This window comes from Saprolegnia parasitica (assembly GCF_000151545.1).
Source record: "Saprolegnia parasitica CBS 223.65 unplaced genomic scaffold supercont2.41, whole genome shotgun sequence".
NCBI lineage: Eukaryota > Oomycota > Saprolegniomycetes > Saprolegniales > Saprolegniaceae > Saprolegnia > Saprolegnia parasitica.
In genome coordinates this window covers 100,278-121,460 of record NW_012156435.1, presented here as the reverse complement: position 1 = coordinate 121,460, position 21,183 = coordinate 100,278, and the positions used below count along the sequence as shown (strand labels likewise).

The 21,183-nt window shown below is 56.1% G+C and overlaps 12 protein-coding genes across 12 annotated transcripts; 7 read left to right on the top strand and 5 right to left on the bottom strand.

Annotated features, from left to right (window-relative positions):
- Positions 1–409: 409 nt before the first annotated feature.
- SPRG_09031 (hypothetical protein) lies at positions 410–1,400 on the top strand. Its single transcript, XM_012348152.1, has one exon. The coding sequence runs from the start codon at positions 417–419 to the stop codon at positions 1,266–1,268; it is 852 nt and encodes a 283-aa protein (XP_012203542.1). The 5' UTR covers positions 410–416; the 3' UTR covers positions 1,269–1,400.
- Positions 1,401–1,676: 276 nt separating this feature from the next.
- SPRG_09030 (hypothetical protein) lies at positions 1,677–2,015 on the bottom strand (the record flags this gene model as incomplete). The annotated part of the gene is made up of 1 exon (XM_012348151.1): positions 1,677–2,015. Exon 1 carries the CDS (start codon positions 2,004–2,006, stop codon positions 1,677–1,679), a length of 330 nt encoding a protein of 109 aa, XP_012203541.1. The 5' UTR covers positions 2,007–2,015.
- A 173-nt stretch (positions 2,016–2,188) lies between these two features.
- Positions 2,189–2,641, top strand: SPRG_09029 (hypothetical protein). Its single transcript, XM_012348150.1, has one exon. It carries the CDS (start codon positions 2,199–2,201, stop codon positions 2,631–2,633), a length of 435 nt encoding a protein of 144 aa, XP_012203540.1. The 5' UTR covers positions 2,189–2,198; the 3' UTR covers positions 2,634–2,641.
- A 695-nt stretch (positions 2,642–3,336) lies between these two features.
- SPRG_09028 (hypothetical protein) lies at positions 3,337–4,210 on the top strand (the record flags this gene model as incomplete). The annotated part of the gene is made up of 2 exons (XM_012348149.1): positions 3,337–3,770; positions 4,196–4,210. Exons 1-2 carry the CDS (start codon positions 3,348–3,350, stop codon positions 4,208–4,210), a joined length of 438 nt encoding a protein of 145 aa, XP_012203539.1. The 5' UTR covers positions 3,337–3,347.
- Positions 4,211–4,898: 688 nt separating this feature from the next.
- Positions 4,899–10,023, top strand: SPRG_09027 (hypothetical protein; the record flags this gene model as incomplete). The annotated part of the gene is made up of 7 exons (XM_012348148.1): positions 4,899–7,025; positions 7,073–7,140; positions 7,195–7,326; positions 7,377–8,055; positions 8,121–9,701; positions 9,852–9,935; positions 10,003–10,023. The coding sequence occupies 7 exons, from the start codon at positions 4,899–4,901 to the stop codon at positions 10,021–10,023; spliced, it is 4,692 nt and encodes a 1,563-aa protein (XP_012203538.1).
- A 948-nt stretch (positions 10,024–10,971) lies between these two features.
- Positions 10,972–11,508, top strand: SPRG_09026 (hypothetical protein; the record flags this gene model as incomplete). The annotated part of the gene is made up of 2 exons (XM_012348147.1): positions 10,972–11,348; positions 11,502–11,508. 2 exons carry the CDS (start codon positions 10,972–10,974, stop codon positions 11,506–11,508), a joined length of 384 nt encoding a protein of 127 aa, XP_012203537.1.
- Positions 11,509–12,417: 909 nt separating this feature from the next.
- Positions 12,418–12,907, top strand: SPRG_09025 (hypothetical protein; the record flags this gene model as incomplete). The annotated part of the gene is made up of 1 exon (XM_012348146.1): positions 12,418–12,907. The coding sequence occupies one exon, from the start codon at positions 12,418–12,420 to the stop codon at positions 12,865–12,867; it is 450 nt and encodes a 149-aa protein (XP_012203536.1). The 3' UTR covers positions 12,868–12,907.
- A 111-nt stretch (positions 12,908–13,018) lies between these two features.
- Positions 13,019–13,430, bottom strand: SPRG_09024 (hypothetical protein; the record flags this gene model as incomplete). The annotated part of the gene is made up of 2 exons (XM_012348145.1): positions 13,019–13,052; positions 13,111–13,430. 2 exons carry the CDS (start codon positions 13,428–13,430, stop codon positions 13,019–13,021), a joined length of 354 nt encoding a protein of 117 aa, XP_012203535.1.
- Positions 13,431–13,595: 165 nt separating this feature from the next.
- SPRG_09023 (hypothetical protein) lies at positions 13,596–14,009 on the top strand (the record flags this gene model as incomplete). The annotated part of the gene is made up of 1 exon (XM_012348144.1): positions 13,596–14,009. The coding sequence occupies one exon, from the start codon at positions 13,596–13,598 to the stop codon at positions 13,992–13,994; it is 399 nt and encodes a 132-aa protein (XP_012203534.1). The 3' UTR covers positions 13,995–14,009.
- A 108-nt stretch (positions 14,010–14,117) lies between these two features.
- On the bottom strand, positions 14,118–15,407 carry SPRG_09022 (hypothetical protein; the record flags this gene model as incomplete). Its single annotated transcript, XM_012348143.1, has 4 exons — positions 14,118–14,203; positions 14,254–14,363; positions 14,414–14,551; positions 14,596–15,407. The coding sequence occupies 4 exons, from the start codon at positions 15,405–15,407 to the stop codon at positions 14,118–14,120; spliced, it is 1,146 nt and encodes a 381-aa protein (XP_012203533.1).
- Positions 15,408–15,579: 172 nt separating this feature from the next.
- Positions 15,580–16,689, bottom strand: SPRG_09021 (hypothetical protein; the record flags this gene model as incomplete). Its single annotated transcript, XM_012348142.1, has 5 exons — positions 15,580–15,949; positions 16,003–16,170; positions 16,214–16,497; positions 16,540–16,599; positions 16,654–16,689. 5 exons carry the CDS (start codon positions 16,687–16,689, stop codon positions 15,580–15,582), a joined length of 918 nt encoding a protein of 305 aa, XP_012203532.1.
- A 739-nt stretch (positions 16,690–17,428) lies between these two features.
- Positions 17,429–20,499, bottom strand: SPRG_09020 (hypothetical protein). Its single transcript, XM_012348141.1, has 13 exons — positions 20,384–20,499; positions 20,185–20,339; positions 20,006–20,140; positions 19,847–19,956; positions 19,571–19,799; positions 19,450–19,505; positions 19,031–19,403; positions 18,671–18,982; positions 18,122–18,621; positions 17,904–18,066; positions 17,753–17,842; positions 17,599–17,706; positions 17,429–17,546 (listed from the first exon to the last, which is right to left on the bottom strand). Exons 1-13 carry the CDS (start codon positions 20,469–20,471, stop codon positions 17,511–17,513), a joined length of 2,355 nt encoding a protein of 784 aa, XP_012203531.1. The 5' UTR covers positions 20,472–20,499; the 3' UTR covers positions 17,429–17,510.
- Between the last annotated feature and the right edge of the window lie 684 nt (positions 20,500–21,183).

Here is a 21,183-nt window from a genome sequence, read left to right as displayed (position 1 = left end):
CACGATTGCGTGCTCGACCGACAATACGACGTGGTCGACGTTCCGGGCGCTAACTGGGCTCACGTGGCCGTGTTCGGCAAGGCCGTTTACGCCACGGACAGTACTCACACCCTCCGCTCGTTCTCATGGCTAGGGTTGTCTTTTGCCGGCGTCATCAACTCAACCCTGCACCATATACGAGCGAGATGAAATCGAACAACACTCTTGTTTTCTATCGTGTGGATTACCCTCGGGCGAGCTCTCACTCGGCGAGAACGGGATCGACCTCTCCATACGCACTGCCTACAGAGACAAGGGTATAGATTGTGTGCGTGCGCAGTGTTATTGGGCTTGTACGTGGCATATGCCGATTTTAAATCTCACATCCGGATGAACCATTATCCGGCGTCGGCTCCAGAAGCAAGTGCAAACTCAAAATGGTGGAGGCTGTGCTCTCACGCGCCGAGCGCCGGCAGCTCAAGAAGAAGACCAAGCTCTCGTCTTCGCCGTCTACCATTGCACCGACACCGACACCGTCGACTGCACCTGCTACGGCCGACGCCTCGTCCACCAAGAAGAAGCCATCGCGCCGAGCCAAGAAGCGCAAGCGTCCGATGGGGCCGTCGTCGGCGCCCATCACGTCGCTGGATGTGGTTGCGGCCGGGGGCATTAGCGTCACCACGCAGTGGATCGCACCGCACCTCGTCGAGCGATTGCGCGCGGATGCGACTGCGCTGCGCGCGGCCGGTGCCTTTACCAAGAGCACAATTGGGGGCCGCGTCGGCGAGAGCCAAAAGGTCAAGCGGTCCAAGCGCCTGTCCGAGTGCTGCGGCCTCTTTGACGACGCAGCCAAAGTGCCCCGCGACGTCGGCGACGTCGGTGCGCGCGACTGCGTCATGGACCTCATCTCGGACCTCCATGCGACGCTAAACACGAACGTGGCACCGCTCGGCGACGAGATGGAGCTGCAGTACCTCTACTACCCCGGCGACGACGAAGGCTTTTACGGCAAGCACATTGACCAGCAAGAGCGCATTCCTGGCAAGCCCAACCGCGTCGTGTCCATGGTGCTCTACCTCAACGCGCCCGACTGGGAGTCATCGCGGGACGGCGGCAACTTGTGCGCCTACCCGACTGGCGCGCCGCCAGTCCACGTCGACCCGATCGGCGGCACTCTCGTGGTGTTTCACAGCGAAAAGCTTATTCATGAGGCGCGCCCGACCAAGCGCGACCGCTGGGCACTCGTCGGCTGGTTCATGGAGGCGCCAACGAAACGTCATAGAGTATAACTCGAGCAGTACGATGACAGATTCCTCGATGCTGAGAAGTCGCTATCACGCCATCGCACTTCTAGATCATGGAGCCTGGCCGCATCTGCACCACAACGGCACACGCACTGGAAATGGATGATACAAATTGTGAACTTCATTTCGGTGTCGTGTGAGACTGGTGCTTTGGTACACTAGGGATGAGCTGATCGTCTCGTCGAACAGTGCTACGTGCATCTTTTCTTGAGATGGGCCGTGCACACACTCGTTCATCGGGGTGCATTGCACGACTCGTATGACAATATTGATCGTAAAAGAGACAATATTAGTTCATAGCACACTTTGATGGGAGACGCTCGACCAGCATGATTTGCCAGCTCTTCCACTGGGTGCGTTCGTCTTCGACGAGCAGGTTCAAGCGCGACGTGGCTAAAAAGCACAGACGAGCGCAACATAGAGTACCAGCGCGATCCATTGGAACAGCGACGGCAAGTCATCTATGTAGTAGGCGACACCCATGAATCCAGCACCGGAAAAGAGGTGCGTCCCTGGTGCTGCGACCCCCAGCAACGCGAGGTCGTGCTTGGTAACGATGGCGTCAAGCTCTGAAATCGTCGTCGGGTGGTCGAGGTTGATGTAGGCAGACACGTCGATGGCCTTGGGTGCGTAGAGCCAGCGAGGCGCGCGGTCGATCCACTGGGACGCGTACAAGACGACGGCGCCAATGCAGCCAAGAGCAACTTGCCGCGACGATGGCATCTCTCGAATGGCGATCGTCCTGCAATTATGCGTTGTCGGAGGTTTACAACCGGTCGGCATGTACTGTCTACAAAGAGGTACGATGTACGATGTAAGCTATCTTGTAGTATGTATTTAAGGTGACATTGTACAGTACGTTGTCGGACAACGTACATTGCTTGAGCTCGCATTTTCCCTTTCAAGCGCGCAAGTATGGACAACAACGTGCTCGCGCAAATCCAAGTCGTTGTCTTCGGTGGAGCGTTCTCCGTGATGCTAGCCGCCATGTGCCTGGCCACGCGCTGCTTCAAGGTACCCGCAAGAGCATCGGCGACCAACAAAGATCTCAGCGACAGCGACGAGACGGTGGTCGAGGCCGCCATTCTGCGTGGCTGGCGACGCTCGTTTTATCACCTCGATCTCTACTGCCGTCACATTTACTGCACGGGTTTTGCTATCATTTTTGCGGCCGTTGCATCGTCGTCCACGATTCCATGGGTGCCCTACGTGAGCCTGGCTACGCATCCCATCGTTGCTTTCCACGCGTGGAAGGTTCTCACGCACGCACTCGGTCGCGACGCAGCACAAAACGACATTGAGCACTGGGAAGAAGTCCGCAACACAAGCCGTGTCCGTTGGACTAACTAAGATCTGTAAAGGTTTCCATTTGATACGTGCATTTTGTTTTGTAGTGTGCTATAAATGTGTTTTATCCTACACGTCGCGCCGTCCCGGTCACACAAATCAACTCATCGTACTACTCAGCGTGGTGCGTCTTGCAGGCAAGGCGATCGACCATGCGCTCGCGCCAGTCCTTCCACTGACGCTGCTCGTTCTGCAGTAGCAACTCACTGCGGACCGTCACAATATACTTGAACGCGCAGTAGAGAAAGGCCACCACCACGCACGGAACCAAAACGTCGGGCACGTCAAACTCGAGAGTGAAGACGCAGGCCATGAGGCCAAGCAATGGACCAAGAGACGACAGTGGCGCCTTGGCGAGAATGAGTGCATCATCGTGCGCTTCGGCAATCTCGTCAATCTCGTTCTTGGTCGACACCGCCGCGTGGGATGCCGTGTCGATACGCTTGGGCGAGAAGAGACAGCGTGGCGCATGGTCCAGCCAAAGCGCGGAATACACTACAGCGGCCGCTGCGCCGCGAAGGACGATTCGCATCGACATGGCAAGGGACGTCTTTGTTGGATATTTTGTTTGTGAGGATTCCATCACAATCGGCCGGCACAAAAATGATACACGATGGGTAGATGACTGCGTGTCCGTGTGCCACGTCATATCATGTTTGAGAGGTTTTCGACACGCCGGATGTGGCGCCATCTATTTGCAAACACAATCGGCACGGCATGGACGCGTTTCTCGAGGCCGCGAGCCCCGTCATGCTCACGGTCAATGCGGCAGCGGTGCTGAGTCTCGCCTTGCTACCGACTCGGTGGTGGCCAAGCGCCGGCGCCATTGACAGCAGCGGCGCGGACGACATTTTCGTCGCCGAGAAGATCAAGCGGCTTTGGCGACCGTATTTTGACCACTCGGACGCCGTGTTTCGCCACATGCAGAGCTCTTTTGTCGCAGCGTCCATCGCGAGCTACGCTTCGGAGCTGACGATTCCGTGGCTGCGCTACCCGTGCTTCAGCCTTATCCTAGTTGCGATCGCACATTCCTACTGCGTCGTGGCGCACACAGTCGGTCAAATGAAAGCCCAAGGCCAACGCGAGCAGTGGGAGTCTCTCCGGGACGAGCGCGAACGCCAAAAAGCTGTCAGCACGAAGGTGCCGGCGAGAGGCTGCACAAACACCAAACTCTGTAATGGCACGTGAAATGGTGTTCCCAACATGCTTGAGCAGTTTTGTTTGGCAAAACCCTACATTCTAGTTTTCGATCTCCGCGAAGCAGCCCGCCACGCCTCACCTGAGGTGCAGCGGTAATGCTGGCCTTGCAAAGTCAACTTTGTGGTGACGCCCGCAGTGGAACTCAAACACTGTGTGCATGGAGAGCCGTCTGCCGGAAAGTCGGCAGTTGTATTGAATTACTCTGCACAGCAGAAAGATGGAGAGAGATAAACAGGCGAGCTTAAGCGTGGGCACTGAAGAGGCGCCGATAGAAGATATGGCAACGCGCAAAAGCTGGACTACTGTCCTCAGTATGTGATGCCTTAAAAGAGATAGATATATCTTTCAGCTCAGCTTCCAGCTAGTCGCCCTTTCCCTAACGTCCTCTCCAGCCATCCACGACCAATGAGGACTGCATCCTGGCTTGCGTCCGTTGAAGCATGGGTCGTCATTCACATACAAAAATCAAGTGGTTTTATCGATTTTTATCGATCAAGGGCGATAGAAGGTCAACTTTCGAAGGGCATGGCGATGGACGACGGTACGACGGGGCGATGGGACGTCTTTTGAAAGTCGATCTTCGCTTCTTCGCTTTTATTAAACACGTTTGTTAGGTCCCCACAATTTATGCGGCACTCGTCGCCCTTTTTTCCCTGAGCGAACAAGCCATGTGAAATAGCTGCGTCATCCCCCGCAGATTTGTATGGGCATGAGGTTTATGATCCTTGATCAATGTCATGCGTGGATTTTCTGAAACGGACAGCTATTTTTTAAATTCGCCATGCGATGTCGGGAAGTTGACGTACATGGCTTCGGCAGCTGGCTTCGGCCGAACAATGCCTTTATATAGCTCGGTAGAGAACCTCCCAATGTTTTATTCCCTTGTTTTATTGACCGTCGACGGCGGTTGGATCGAGGCCCTCGAAACGCCTGTAAATTCGCGAGTGACGCCAGTTTGAGAACGGCGTCCCCTTCAGACATTGGAACACGACGAGCCAAGTGATATTCATGCGCGTCCAACCACTTCAAGTCGACGGACCCTCGCGCGATCTTCTTGACCGATCGCTCATGGCCGGTGTACTCTGGGTGACTTTGACGCTAGCAGGTAGCATCTACTACCTCTATTTGTTGCAACCCCGTTTTGCCAACGACCTCATCTGGCCCTTTTACAATACCAGCGGGTATCGCATCTTCTTCGTCGATGTACTCAACGCCTTCCTTGAGACTGCGCCCGACGGGTCTCTCATTGATGTCGGCTCAATCGCGCTTGAAGGACGGTACGAAGGTGTCCTCGTCGATGCCACTGTGCACCCCACGTATGCCATGTCTCTTCTCGCGGCCAAGCTCACGACACTCGAGTTTGCGATTGGAAGTCTTCGCAACTTGTCGGTCGCGAACGTTCCGTGGCTTCCGACGGCGTACTGCTGGGTCGATCTGCACCAAGCGTTCGAGCTCGCGCATACCGAAATGCGTCAGCAGCGGTGCCGCGATCGGTATGCGGCCAACGGTGCCGTGTACCTCGAGGCCATTTTGCGCAACACCGATTATAACGCCTTCCTCGATCGTTTTGGCGGGAACGACAGCGCCTATGGGTATGCGATTGAACGCGGTCTCATGGCATCAGCGCGTGGTGTCGCGTTTCTCGACTCGCTTCTTCGCGTGCGCACGACGGTCGCCGACGAAGCCGTCGTGTGGCGACAATGTGGCATCACTCGCTTTTGCTACGAATGGCAGAACGCTCAACTTCCCGCTGTCGTCGAGACAGCGACGATCATGAATGCACTTGGTGTCGCGACGCCGCTCACGCTCAAAAGCACTGCCCGCAACATTGGCGCGTGGACGTCGAGTGCGTTCCATCGCATCTGGTTCATGGACCTCGTGGATGTCTACACCTGCAGCCTCATCCGAGACACACTTGACTACTACGGTAACGGGTCGTGCTACAGCTACCTGCCCATGGTGCCCGGTAACGACGCTGTGTTCATCTTTGACACGAGCCAGCTCGATATGACGCTTCCTTATCTGGGGCCGTACTTTTCGGTCGACCTCTGGGTTGTGCCACCGCCAGCGAGTGTTGTGGAGCTGGTGTCAATCCTCTCGGCTAGCATTTACGGATCCCTCAACAGCACGACGGCCGCGATGTACAATGCGTTGCCGACGCTGCGCCTCGCGCCGATGCCGCTAGCCTGGACAAGCGGTCCCTATGTCTTTTACGGGGGCAGTCCGCTTTGCACGTATGGAAAAGCGCAAGCGTATCTCTTGCCACCCTTTTCTATGCACGACCGGTGCGTCGTCCAAGCGCCATGGACGATCTCGTTGCCGCCAATCTCCATGATCGCAGCCCTCGTACTCGTCAACGACACTGTTGACAGCATCTGTGCGCTGCAGTCGTCCGAGACGTGCTCTTCCGTACTTTCTCGTCTCGAATCGTTTCGTGGTTGGGAGTTATCGAGTCTTCATGCGCACCATGTTCGAGATGCCGCGGCCGCGGTTGCCAACCTCGACGTGAGCATCATACAGTTGGCGTCGGACGTAGACGGCAACTACACCCTGCTCATCCAGCCCCTCCTCGAGACGGCTTTTGCGTTCTACGGCTGGGCGTTGCTTCTCGACTGGGTGCATGGCCGCCGCGAAGTCGTTTCGTTTGAAGGCGACGACCTAACGCTCGTCCTCATCTCGGACGCGTACGATGTCACGCCCAGTACGTCCACTGGTGCAACACTCGGCACGGCCACCATTGGCGTCTACTACGCGCTGGTCTACGCATGCGCGCTTCTTGGCGCAGTGACAGTGGTCACCATCCTCTGGGCCACCTATGCTCGCAATACGCTCACAAGCATAAACTTGTTTGCATTCAACCGTGTCGCCGGCTCGACGTGGCTCGGGCGGCCGTTGTTGCTGCTACGGGGCATGAGCGCGATCTTGTTGCTCAGCTCCGCGCCCATTGACGTCACACGTTCGCATGACGTTTTCATGCAGCTGGCGCTGCCACGACGAAGCGTTCTCGAGACGCTTTTGTTAGCATGGGAGGCCACCTGGATCAGCTACGTGCTCCACGAGTTGCTCCTTCCGCTCGATGCTGGCCGCGCCTTCTTCATTGGGAGCGCTAGTACTGGTCTTGCGGTCCTGGGCATTAGTGTCATGGAACTGGGCTGGCCCACCGCTGTGGTAGCAGCCATCGATCGGCCTGCCAAGGTAGCGACAGCGGGTACGATTTGCACTGCCACAGCGTCACCGTGCAGACAGGAGATCCAAAGCGCCTCGTGCTCCTGCTATGGATTCCGTGCGTGCTTTTCGTACCGCTGTGGTTGTATTGTCGCGTCACGACGAAGCACGCATCATCGCACCGTGTTGAAGCCGACAGATTGCTCTCGGGTGTTGGGCGGGCGTTCCTTGCCTGCAACCCGGCGCTCGACGGTGTCGGTCGCGTAGCATCGGGGCTCTTTCGATTGCAAAGCTACTACACCTTTGACCTCAAGCTATGGCGCGTGCTTGCGTCGTCGCGCAATGCATCGTCTCTCGAGCCGGAAACTACGCAGGGAGCAGCGTCGTCTACCGCCTTGTGCATCACCCCCCGGGGCCGCGAACCAAGCTGTCGACAAAACACTGGGTGCCGTGTTTCTGGGTCCTCTTTGGTGCGATCTATGTCAGCGTGGCCATCTATAGCAGTGCCGCGTATCTCGATGTTGCGCAAGGGACGTTTGTCAACGATCTCATTTGGCCGCGCTTCAATATGACGGGCGCGCATCTGTTTCTAGCTCAGTGGATGGCGTCGCCACCGCACCATCTCCTTCTTGATGCAGCGAGGACCGACTCGATTGCGCTCACCAACTCTCTCGCGATCAATGGTCTTGGCATGTACAATGACACGAAAGCGAGTATACTCGTTGCACCCCAGCAAGGCGCGCGTGTCCAGTACACAAGCCTCATCGCATTGGACGAAGCCATCGTCGGTCTTCGGTCCTTGCATCCGTGCGACGCGCCCTGGGTCTTTACGCCGTACTGCTACCTCGACTTGGATCGAACGTGGGAGATGGCCAACTCGAGGTCGCGCCAGGCACGGTGCTTGACCAAGACACAGAACGGAGCGGTCTATCTCGCGTCTCTCTTGCGCAACGTGGATCTGCGGGCGTGCTGGGGCGACGCGTTCGAGGTGGGCTTTGCGACCGAGCTCCGACGCTCCACGGCCGGCATCGCGTTCTTGGCGTCGATCGCACCCCCTCTCGTCTCTCGGTCGCTGACGAAGCGTTCTACTGGCGTCAAAAGAACATATTGTCCTACGTGTTGCAGTGGCAAAACTACAAGTCCATCGGTCTTTTACACTCGTACGACGTGGTCAATGCCTATGGCGCCGCCTACCCATTCACGCTGCAGTCAACGGTAGGGCACTTCCGTCTCTCGAGTCAGACGTCGTTGAAAATGTATTGGGGACTCGCGCACGACTTGACGGGTCTTGTTGGCAACACATCGGCCCTTCTCGGCGGCAAGAGTCTTCTCCGCATGAGTAGCAACTTTGCATTTGCCAACGGGTCGCTCCAAGATGCCCTTGTCGAAGCGCAGCTGTTGCCGCCATTTCCGTGGACGCTCAACTACCGTCTCTTGTCGTCGTACCTCGGGCCGTTTGGATCTATCGACATGATCTATGTACCAGTGCCCCGTGTCTTGCAGCAAGTCGCAATGACGTTTGGGGACGCCATCGCTATTGCACGGCAGCGCGATCCCTTGGGGTATCGCAACATATCGGCCGCAGAAGTGACGTTCCCGGTGCCAAGTGCGTGGCGAGGCACTGTGCAATGGGCCATGAGCGGCTCAGCTCTATGCCCGATCCAGACGAATGATTACGCACCACAATTGTTCTTTCTCATTAGCAGCGACGCGTTCGACAAGACTTGCAGCTCGCCATTTCCAGGACTTGGCTTTCTGCCGTCGCGCAACCATGTGCTTTTCGCACTGCTTCTTGCCAACGTGATATCGGCGTCTAATCTGACGGCGCTCTGCGTCGTGGGCGTCACGTATGATATGCCAGCGTGTGTTGCGTCCATGCAGTTGGCATTGGCGTATGCTCTGCGCGTCCCACTGCCCGCGCTCCCGACTGCCACGTATGCGGGCGCTATCGAGAACATTTCATTGCAAGTGATCCAGTTTGGCAGTACAAGCCGTTCGGTGCCAACGGAGCTCTATGTCACGCCTTTCTTGGACCCGTTGGATGCCGCGTTCAATTACCACGCGTGGCTTTATCTGTACGACTGGATCCTAGGACAACGCGAAGTCATTTCATTTCAAGCCGACAACGGAACCCTTACTCTTTTGGGCGCAGGACTCACGTCCATCGAGTCGTCTGTGGATACAACCCAGCTATCCACGGTCTTTTCCCTCTACGCGCTGCAAGTCGTGCGCTACGTGACATTTGTGATGCTCTTGTTGGCGGCTGTCACTGCCGTCTACATTCTTGCGGCGCGCGGCCACGTCGAAGGCCAAAACATGCTGGAGCTTAGTCGTGTGGGGGGCATTGTCTGGGTCGGTCGCCCGCTCATCGTCGTGCGCGGTATCACTGCGATTTGTCTCTTGTCGACGTCGTCTGTCGAGCTCGAGACGGATGGTATCCTGAGCTTCTTTGTCATGAAACAGGTGCCGATCTACATGACATGCCTCGCCGCAAACGAAGTCACGTGGTTTGTCGGCGTCGTCAACGACGTCTCGGTCGTCATGACCCAGAACTACACAATGACGTATGCGATGATCAACAGCTTGCTGGTCTGGCTCGTCTCGGCCTGCCTCGCGACGCTCGCACCCGTACGACCCACGGTCACGATCGCCCCGACATGTCGCCTCGCCGCATTGGACTTCCAAGTCGTGTGCTCGATGGGGCAGGTTGCGGTCGGCTCCTCAGTGCGACTGGTCCTTCTTATTTCTATTGTGCTGACGTGCAACACTGCGTGCTATCTTGGTGTGCGCATGCTCCACAAATCACGGCACCGAGAAGCGAGGAGTTCATCGCTCTTGCTGTGTGGGAGTGCCAAGTACCTCTTCAGCGTCGAAGGCTGGATCAAGCATGATACGTACTATCTGGACCGCGCGTCAGGTGTCTTGAACGGCCTCCTCAGCGTCCGATATGGCGACCTGTGGATCATCTTTGATATCAAAACGTGGTGTCTGCATCGGCTCCCAGTAGCAGCACAAGAAACCCCACTGATTGGGATGCGAGCCCGACGCTATGCACTGCCGTTACGTGACGAACCAGGCTATTACGACAGATGACAGGCATGTGGTTGCTACATGGATTCGCGACGGCGTCTCCCTCGTGCGCAGTGTTCTTCTCTCAATAGAGTGCTCAAACGCACCAAGGCGTTGTAATGCGATAAATCCAAGACACGTTCGCTCAAGTTAACATAAGGCGCATGCTAGCGGTATCTCCAGGTTGTCGTCTCCGACGACTACGAAGTTTTGCTTCCGCAGCGCTATCTCGAGAGTTTAATCCTATACGTCGCGCCGTCACGGTCACAAAAGCGACTCGTTGTATTACTCAGCGCGGTGCGCCTTGCAGGCAAGGCGGTCGACCATGCGTTCGCGCCAGTCCTTCCACTGACGCTGCTCGTTCTGCAGTAGTAACTCACTGCGGACCGTCGCAATGTACTTGAACGCGCAGTAGAGAAAGGCCACTACCAAACACGGAACCAATACGTCGGGCACGTCAAACTCGAGCGTGACTACGCAGGCCATGAGGCCAAGCAATGGACCAAGAGACGACAGTGGCGCCTTGGCGAGAATGAGCGCGTCATCGTGTGCTTCGGCAATCTCGTCAATCTCCTTCTTGGTCGACACCGCCGCGTGGGATGCCGTGTCGATACGCTGGGGCGAGAAGAGACAGCGCGGCGCGTGGTCCAGCCAAAGGGCGGCATACACTACGCGGCCGCTGCGCGCGAAGGACGATCGCACCGACATGGCAAGGACGTCTTGTTGAAATTTTGTTTGTGAGGATTCCATTGAGGATGCCATCACAATCGGCTGGCACAAAAATGATACACGATGGATGGATGACTGCGTGTCCGTGCGCCACGTCATATCATGTTTGAGAGGTTTTCGACACGCCGGATGTCGGATGTGGTGCCATCTATTTGCAAACATACCTGATCGGCACGGCATGGACGCGTTTCTCGAGGCCGCGAGCCCCGTCATGCTCATGGTCAATGCGGCAGCGGTGCTGAGTCTCGCCTTGCTACCGACTCGGTGGTGGCCAAGCGGCGGCGCCATTGACAGCAGCGGCGCGGACGACATTGTCATCGCCGAGAAGATCAAGCGGCTTTGGCGACCGTATTTTGACCACTCGGACGCCGTGTTTCGCCACATGCAGAGCTCTTTTGTCGCTGCGTCCGTCGCGAGCTACGCTTCGGAGTTGACGATTCCGTGGCTGCGCTACTCGTGCTTCAGCCTTATCCTAGTCGCGATCGCGCATTCCTACTGCGTCGTGGCACACACGGTCGGTCAAATGAAAGCCCACGGCCAACGCGAGCAGTGGGGGTCTCTCCGGGACGAGCGCGAACGTTAAAAGGCTGCCCACACGAAGCGCCGGTCGTCTTTCGATTCGTCTCTTTAAGAAAACACAACGTCATTTCATTTCTTCCCAAGACAGACGACGACGATTCTACTCGAAGCAGGAAAAGCACTGCGTAGCGGCTAGAGCTTCTTCCAAACGCTCGTAGATCACACAGCACCAAGTTTTGATCTTGCATAGATTCGGAGACACCAGTTTTCCAATTGCCCAAACTCCGGATCAATCAAATAAGTTCATCGAATTAACGTTAGGGAATGGACGTGTACGTCGCACGAAGCCGCGCGAGCATGCTTTCTTCCCAGTCTTCCCACTGCTCTTTTTCGTTTTCCAAAAGGAGGCGTTGGCGCTTCTGGCTCAAGTACGGGTGCGCACACACCAGACCAATGATCGCCAGCACTGGCAGACCTTCGACCGGGCAAGCAAAGGAGAAATAGAGAGCCATGAGACCCAACATTGGCCAAAACGAGAAGAGCTCGAGCTTGGCATGAAGTATCTTGCCCGTCTCCTAGGAGGCGAGCTGCTTGACGTCCTTCGTCGTCGGGTTGTCGATCGCATCAAACGCAGACGTGTCAATGGTCTTGGGTGCGTACAAGAAGCGCGGCGCGCAGTCGATCCACTCGCCCGCGTACAAGACACCAATACCAAAGGCACCGACTACGAGGTTGAGCGCCATGCTCGGTTTTGGCAAATGGCAAACTGAGATCTGAGTGGGAATGCACATATGCGTTGTGAGAGGTTCCGTGTCGCACCAACCGAACGGCATCAAATCGTCTCGATGCCACATGCAGCGGAATGTCAAATTACGAACCGTCGTGCAGAATCGACTCGACTGCCAAGAGGATACTTTAGACAACAAATAACTAGAAGTTCGATGAAAGAGTTCATTTAAATAGGGTTAAACGTCAAATGCACCCGTCTGAACAACCAGCAAAGGATGAGTTGTCGTCTGCATACGAATGCCGCTGAATATACGTTGTGAGAGGTTGCGGCAGAGCACTGACAATCCACAGCGATGCCATTTCACAACAAGCTCGCATGTTGACCTGGACCGGACTTGTGGTCATCGTCGTGCTCGGCGGCAGCTTCCTCCTTCTATTTGTGGTCCCGTACTTCATTGCCAAGATGCAGCCAGCGCTACCGGTTGACTGCGGTGATATCAACGCCCCGCACGCCAAGCGACTCGCCAAGCAGCACATCAAGCGGCTGTGGCGCACTTACTTTTATCACTCGGACCGCCACAGCCGCCACACGCAGAGCTTCACGTTTATCTGCCTCTTGAGCAATGCCGTGTCTGACGTTGAGATCGTTCGGGACCTTGCGTCGATCTTCATCATGCTCGGCGTCATGGCGCACGCTTGGTACGGCTGGGGCCACGCCGTGAGCCAAAAACGGGCTGACCACGAGCGCGAGCAGTGGGAAAAACACCTCGAAGATATCAAAGCGATGCAGCGCTCCACGACACAAATCAACCAATCCCATGTTTGAGAGCTGGAGAACGTGCAAAATCTGACTAATGCAAATCCACACAACTTTGCAAGGCTCATTGCTTCGAGCATTTTTATGAATGGTTTCGCTCGTCAACTAGAATACAACAAACGGCTGGGTTAACTGTGTAACAAAGTGTCTTGTCTAGTGACTACAACACGATCCAGCATGCTCTCTCGCCAGTCCTTCCACAATCCTCGCTCGTTCTCGACGAGCAAGATCCAGCGCTTCGTTCGCACATACGAAAACGCGCAATAGAGCACGACGAACACGAGCACGGGCTGGAGGCGGTCATGCACATGATCGACCAAAAGACCGCCGCCCATGAGCACCAGTGACGCTAGAATGCCGGGCGTCGACGGCTTGGCCATGATCAGCGCGTCGTCATGGCGGTCAAAGATTTCTTCAATTTCTTTTTGGGTCGCCTTGCCTTGCTCGACGTGGGCATACGCCGACGTGTCAATGTTGCGGGGATTAAAGAGACACCGTGGCGCGAGATCGATCCACTCGGCGGCGTACAAGACTGCGCAGCCAAAGCAGCCGAGCAGAAGCGTGACCGACATGGGAAAATGCAAACTGATCTCCAAGTGTCTGACGCTCTCAATATCCAATTATAGAGGTTTATCCGGCCGATGATTTGCTTTGTCCCGGTGACGGATTGTGCGTGGCGTCGCCTTTCAAAAGGTAATGTGAGAAGTTGAAACCCCATTTCACAACAGTCGATCACGATGGACAAGGCAGCATTCGAGCACGCGTACTCTAGAGTGCTGGCGCTGGCAGCACTCTCGCTGGCGGTACCGCTGTGCATTCCCACGCAGTACCTCGGATACGGCGCCGTCGCGACGACCGACAGCGACAAGATGAAGCGGCAACTCCATCGCGACAGCATGCACCATTCGGATTACTATGGTCGACATATGCACTGCTACATGATGGCGTGCGTCTTTGCCACGTACGCCTCGTTGAGCGACGCGATGTGGACGCGCTGCGTTCAAACGGGCGTGCTGCTCGTCGTGCTTGGGCACGCGGTGTGCGGCGTCATGCACGGGTTCGCGCAAAAACGAGCCGCGTACCAGCGGGAACAGTGCCTTGCCATGGACGCGGGACAGAAAAGCAAGCCGTTGTGATTCCACGTTCACCCCGTCTACACCAACACGCTAATGGTTGTGGAACCGTCAATATACACAGTAAATATATTGAAATGTGCATAGTTTCCGACATTGCATCTTCTTGTCACAACTCTCAAAGGGCTACGCAACAGCGCAGGGCGGCAAGAGACCCTTTTCCGACAAATCTCGAATGATAAACTGTGCTTGGATGCCTGCATTCGGACACCCTACGTTCATGCTGATGTCAGCTCCCCTCACAGCATCATGAAATCAGCACCGCCACAGTGGTGCAAGGCCACGACTGTATTGTCGCTCGACGCCAGCACCGGCGACCCCGACGATCCGGGCTGCGTGTCCAGCATGTAGCCTGCTTGGTTCTTCGCACACCTACAAACACAGAATGACACCTCGAGATCGAGTGCCGACGGTGAACCTACCCAGAGAGCGTCACGGACGTGATCGTGCCCGGCTGATTGCTCTTGACCACGGCGAGGCGCTTGCCGCCGCCAAGAGGGTACTGGGGAATGTACACACGTTCATTCAGTTGTGGCCCCGCCGCGCGCAGCTGCAAATACCTACGTTCCATGAGCCACTTTGAATGGACAAAAAGCCTCGGTACCCGAGCTCCGACGGCACGTTCTCGAGCTGCACGAGCGCATAATCAAGTGCTTTCGACGACGCAAGCAGCGTGCCTCCCTGCACAACGATGCGGCTGGCACACGCACCCGACGCCTCGCAGTCGCTTTGGCAGGTCGCACCTTGGGCCATGAACTCAAACTGCGTGTTGCGCGCGTCGGCGGCCGACAGAAGGCAGTGCTGGTTTGTGAGCACGTGGCCGGCGCAGCCGAGGAGCCAGCCCGTGCAAAAGTCCGAGCCCGACGCGCGGTTCGTAAGGAGCCGCACGACCGCCTTGGACGCGGTAAACATGGCCGAGTTGACATAGCACATGGCGTTCTTTGAGTCGTCCGCGCCGCAGAGCGACTCTTTGTTGTCGTCCTTGGGCATGCGGAGACGGGCGTCGGCGTGGGTTCGAACCCCGTCGATCGCAAACCCAACGCAGTCGTCGCCACCGCGGTGGAGCCCCATCGTATGCAGCTCGACAATCACCCGGGACGCGTAGAGAGGCATGGCAAAAAACGCACCGGACGACGACGCTGTGACGCGCGCCGGCGTCATGGTCCGTGACGTCGCATTGCGGCCAATTGGGCGCAAGACAATGTAGTCGGACGGCGCCAAGCGGACGTGGGCAAAGTGGATGAGGAGCAGTGACGCGGTCGGTTGGTCGATGGTATAGCGGAGGACGTCGCGGTGCAGCGGATATGCTTGCTTCGCGCCGCACCCGACGCGAATCGCCAGGGGCACCATCGTCAACGCCGCCGCGCACAGCGTGAGTGCGAGCGCAACACTGAGGAGAAGAAGAAAACGGGCCATTGGAGGAAGAGAAAAGGCAATGTGAGCTTCTAAAGACACCGCTCGGACGACCCATCATCATGGACTCAGAGGTCGGTCCTTGTCATGCCTCTGAGGTGTGAGGACACAGTGATGGAAGAAGACACTGCATCCAATATGGAGGCAATGAATCATGTATTGCATTCCACGGAGCTTACAAGTATACATAGGCGTCGTCGTGCAGCATCTTTTTTTCGATTTGCTCGTCGCTGACGGCCAGGTAGTTGTCGTCTGTGGCGCTAAAGAGGCGCGACGAGGCGACGCACGTGCAGCCGACGACCATGAGCCCGAGGATCACGAGGTACAAGAGCCAGTCGTTGGTCGTAAACGACGTGTACGTGTGGTAGAAGACAATGTCGCCAACCACGGCCAAGCCAATCCAGAACATTTGAAAGATGGGAAGCGCGGCCATGATGTCGCCATTGGACACCGCGCGGTTCAAACAGTGTGTTTGGCTCGCAACGCAAACCACCAACGCAAGCGCGACACCGTAAAAGACACCATCGGAAAACGCAACGTACGTCCTTGGACGGTTTGTGAGAGCATTTCGACGGTACATTTTCCAAGCAAGACAGACATGGCGCCAACCGTGCCCGAGATGGCGGCAAAGCAGAGCGACTTGACGCTCTCGCGCGGCGTGTGGTAGAGGCGCGCGCCAAGCGTGACGAGCAGGAGCACCTGGAGACCGACGTAGGTCAAGTACACGTGCGATCCAAAGAGCCCCAAGAGCGCCGTCACGTCGTAACTAGAGTCGGGTATGAGATCAAGACGACAGGATGTCGCCGTACTTGGCCTCGTCGCGGGAGGCGACGGCGAGAAGGATGACAGCTCCAATCAAGGATGCGATACCGAGCATGTCGGTCTTGTGCACCGGCTCGTGGTTGACGCATTGCGCGAAGACGACGTTGGCGATGATGGTCGTGACGCCGCCAACGGCCGCGACGACCGCGGCGCGTGCGAAGCTAAAGGCGACGAGGTCGCCGACCGAGCCGAGGGTCACGAGAAACATGCCCCACCACCAGACGCAGTGACGCGTGTAGGAGATGTCCCAGTCGCCGTCACGCGCCAGCGTCTAAGCACGTGTCAGACACGACGACGACATGGAGATGCATACGCGATGGAGCTGCTTCTGGAGGTTGATGCCATAGTTGGAGATGACAGCGACGCCAAACGCCTAAGCATCCTCGAGACATGAGCGTCGGGCGTCAGGTAGACAGGCTCGAGAGACAATCGCGCCGCCGAGGAGGTTGCTGTGGCTGGTCATGCACCAAACCGCCGATGGGTTACACCGTGCCGCTTCACAAGGATATTGAATGCACCAATCGCAGCCCATCGCAGCCACGCCTTTTTAAAAGTAGAGCAATGGCGCGACGTGATTGGTCAGAACTTGATATCGAGATATGATTGGCTCGTACGACTAGGGGTGTGTACAAAATAAGTCAACATGGCAAAAGCTGCACAAATCCCCACCAAGGGTCCATAAAAAGTTTGGTCCCTTGTCCCCACGAAGCTCTCAAGTTTCAGGTTCGATGATGCGCAACGAATGGCTCTTTGTGTGCAGGATTTTCACGCGCAGACCTCTTTGGCGTAAGGTGGTAACATATTTCGATGTCAAGAAAGAACGAGATTTGGCCCCACGAGTTCGATTTTACGGCTGTAGTTGTTGAAATAAGTGCCGGGAGAACGTAGCACCCGTCTTTGCCCTAAACCGTGTTGCTTGCGTATATAGCAGTCTTGCAGCACATGCATGACGGCAGGCTCGTCACAACTCGTCGCACCGACGACGCCACAACATCGCCGGATGCGTCCGGGATTGCGCTGGCGTTCAAATAAGCGAGGCTGTATTGCTTAGATAGAGGTATCTCAGTTCCTTGAAAACCATCAATTGCGTCGGCAGCATGTTGGCTGGAGGCGAATGGTCCAAACTAGCAGCAACGTCAACGTAACTATCTATCCTCGCGGCCGACCCGTTTTCAATTTCAGCGTCAATGGGTTGACGTGTTCACGGCAGAGAGTGAATACACTAATAGTATTTATAAAAAACTCTGTTCGGTAGTATTCGATTCGGTTGCTGCAATTGTCGCCCTACACGGCGTGCTTGTGCAGCATTTTCGAAAATTCCTACAAAAAAATCGTGGTTTTGAGATGGATATATCACCATGGATATGTGTACCTCGAGGTCGATCTTGCCGTCGTCGTTGCTGTCCATTTGGTAAATGAGTTCGCGCACATCGTCGTGGTCGAGCGACTGCCCGAGCTTGCTGAAAATCGAAATGAATTCCTAAACAATCCCATCAACTTGAGCGCAATTCGGGGCAGTCGCGTACATCGACAGTGATAAAGCCGCTTTTGTCCGTGTCGATCATGTTGAAGACTTCGTGGATCAGCTCGTGCTTGGAAAACGACGATGAGTGCTCCTAAATACACACAGCATGTCAATGCTCAGTCCATGCACGTGCTCGCCGGATGAGGACTTACGTGGATGCGGCTACGGCACCAGTTGTAGAACGCTTCAAACTGCACTTCGCCCGTATGGTTTTCGTCGAGTTCGATCATGATGCGATTGATCTGGTCCATGGTCATGTCGGACGAGATCGCTTGCAGCAGCGTCTGCATCTCATTGCGCGAGATCGATCCGGATCTACAAACATATCAAGATATCAATCCACACATCATACAAAGGAATATATGCGTACACGTCACGATCAAAGAGTTCAAAGATCGCGCCAATCTCGCGGCGCTCGAGCTCTTCCTCGTACTTATCCTTCTGCGAATGCTTGTCGTTGCGCAGGTTTGTCTCCGTACTCAGCTTGCGCTTGGGCGTCGACGGCTCGCTCAGCGGTGACATGGGCAGCTCGTATTGCATTCGCGCGCTTGGCGACTCGTGCTTGTGCTTGCTGAGCGCCTCGGACGTATTGCTTTTCGTCGGGGACTCGACGAGACGCTGGACCTCGGCATGGAACGAGAGGCCGTCCATGGACCCGCGCTTGCTGCCCATGACGATGTGGTGGCTCGGGCCCTCGTCGTCGTGCGTCATGTGCGGGTTGTTCTTCTTGTGGTCTTCACGGAGGTAGACCTTCATTTCCGCAATGAACCGCAGTGTGCGCAGCGTCGACCGCGCCTTGAGAATGCGCATGACTTTGTTGATCACCCGCGGCACTTTCATGTGCTCGACGTTGAACGAGTAGAGACCGTCCTACAAACGTCGCATCGTACAAGACAATATGTCCACAACTACGACGTACGCGCGCAATGATGGTCGACATGGACGTCACCATGCAGCTCGGGAGCGCGAGGAGGACGTACAAAATGACCTTTTCCCACCACGGATACGCGCTGCTGGTATGGATCTGGCCCATGGTGCGCACCAAGAAGACCGAGAGGTGGAGCGCCGTGAGGAGAAACACCATGCGGGTCGAAAACATGGCCAGGAGCACGCCGTTGCCGCCACCGAGTAGCTTCTTTTGTGCGTTCGTAAGTTCGTTGTAGTCCATGTCCATGCCGCCGTTGGGCAGCATCGCCAAGTACGGCGGGTTCGAGTCCGACGGGATCTTGTCCTAACATCGTTCATCGTTAAAAAAGCATGCTGCATCGAGTCCACGCACCCATGACGCTGACGTCGCTAATAGCAGCGGGGATTTCTCAGTTGGCGACGAGAGCGGTTGGGCAGGCACGAGCTGGTTCTGGCGGCGCCAGTCGGGCTGCAAGCGGCGGCGCTCGGCCTTGCGAAAGAGCTTGGGCGGTGTCAGAAGTTTGCGCATCTGGCGCACGCGGCCGTACACGACTTGGTTGAGGAAGATGAGGAGGATGCCGCAGGTGACGAGCACGTAGACTTCGTTCTCGGGGCCGACTTGCCAGCACACAAAGAGCATGCACACGATAAAGACCTCGAGCGCGACCCACGTAATGACGTCGATCTCAATAAGGCGCGCCATGACTTCGCCGGAAATGACCGAGAGGTACTCGTTGAACGGAAACCTATCAATGAATCAATGTATCGACTCAGTCGATAGGGCGACCCTACCGAATGTTTTGGTTCACTTGATACTCTTTTTCCATCTCCTTGCAGCGCAGAGGGTCCTTAAACAGCATATCCGATTAGAGTCGTTTCCAGATACCATGCAAGGAATCGAGGGATGACGTACTGGGTGGTTGGAACGCACGTCGACAAACCGCCGACGAAGACTCAAGTAGACCATCTCGCGACGCCGCTTGGATGCTTCCAGGATGCGCCGGTAGTTGAACTTTTCCCAAAATGTCGTCGGGGGCTCGGTCGCGAGGCAGAAATCCGAGACGACCACCGGGAGGTACGGTGACCGGCGCTCAAACTCGCGCCACTCGTTCTGCACTCCCGTGCCGAGCTTGAGCAAGACGCTACAATCTCCATGAGGTTAAAATGTCGCACATAGTCGTCCACATACATGCAGAGGAGGAGGAAGATGACCACAAAGAGAAAGAGCGCCATATGAAGCATCTCGACAGTCTCCTGAAGCTCTTCCTTCTTGCCTTCGCCAAAGAGTATCACAGACGCCTGCACCATGTTTGTCACCACCGCGTTCACCAGCTCCGTCGTCCGGTACCTTTTCGAGATACCCCGACTTGGAGACGACGAAGAGCACCGAGCCAATGAAGCCCAGCGTCGTAAGTTCGCTAAAGATGGTGCTGATGAACGGCATGTTGGTCTCTTCCGTCGACTCCTTCAGGTGCTCGGAAGCCTACAGACGTGGCTTAGCTATCGAGATAGACGCAGGAAGCGTACGGTCTCGAAGACAATGGACATGAAGATGAGCGCGGTGATCGTGACCACCGAGGCGACAGCCGTGTAGTAGGCCTCGGCTGCCTCGTCCTCGTGGCTGGCCTCTGTCGCCTCATGCGAGCCCTTGGCTCCCTTGGCCCCCTTGGCTTCCTTGGACTCTATCGAGAGCGCTCGTCAAGCGCTTCATGGGCATGGCGTCTACCTTCTTGGGCGAGGATGCGCTGGAGGAGGAGCGCGCAGGCCAGCATCATGTAGGTCGAGAACCACCGCAGCTGTCCTCGGCGCGCCATGCTGCCACTCGTTCGATCGATTGCACTTTGCCGTTTGAAGATCGGTGGGTTGTGCTGTTTCGAATTTTTATTCGATCTTGGTGTTTGTATGCAACGAAACAATAAAAATTTAACCAATCACAGCGCAGCAAGTGCGATCTTGTGCTGGTGCACGTCCACAAGATTTCCAAGTGATAACGAATCTCATTGTATCACACGTACTCTAGCTAGTAGATAGTCAATAGCCACCGCAATCAACATCTAGGGTAACTAGTGCTATAGCTGCTCACGGCGGGCGCTTGAGAACCCTATGGACGCACAGAGCATTCATTGCTCTACGACCATCGATCGATCAATTCCAGCGACCCATTTGCTTCAACTATATTCTCCCATCCCCCGGACGACTACAGAAGATCAAGACGAGCCCCCGCGCCGCCGCCTGCGCAGCAACGGCCCGGTGAACGAATGAAGACGCCTATTTTCTCGGTTTTTACGGAATGGTGGTAGAACCGTCCTCGTCAACTCGCTCTTTTCAGCGGGCTCAGCTCGTAAAACACCAAGACCGTCGTCATATTTGCTACATTACCCGACCAGTTGCAGATGCAAGGTACCACATCGTCCAACGCAGCGCTCGAGCATCCTCGTACAAGTGTCTTGAGCCCAAAAGCGTGGATGTCACGTCAAATTGCATGCGGCGGGTACTGCACGGGCATCCTTGCCGCCGCCGGGCCCA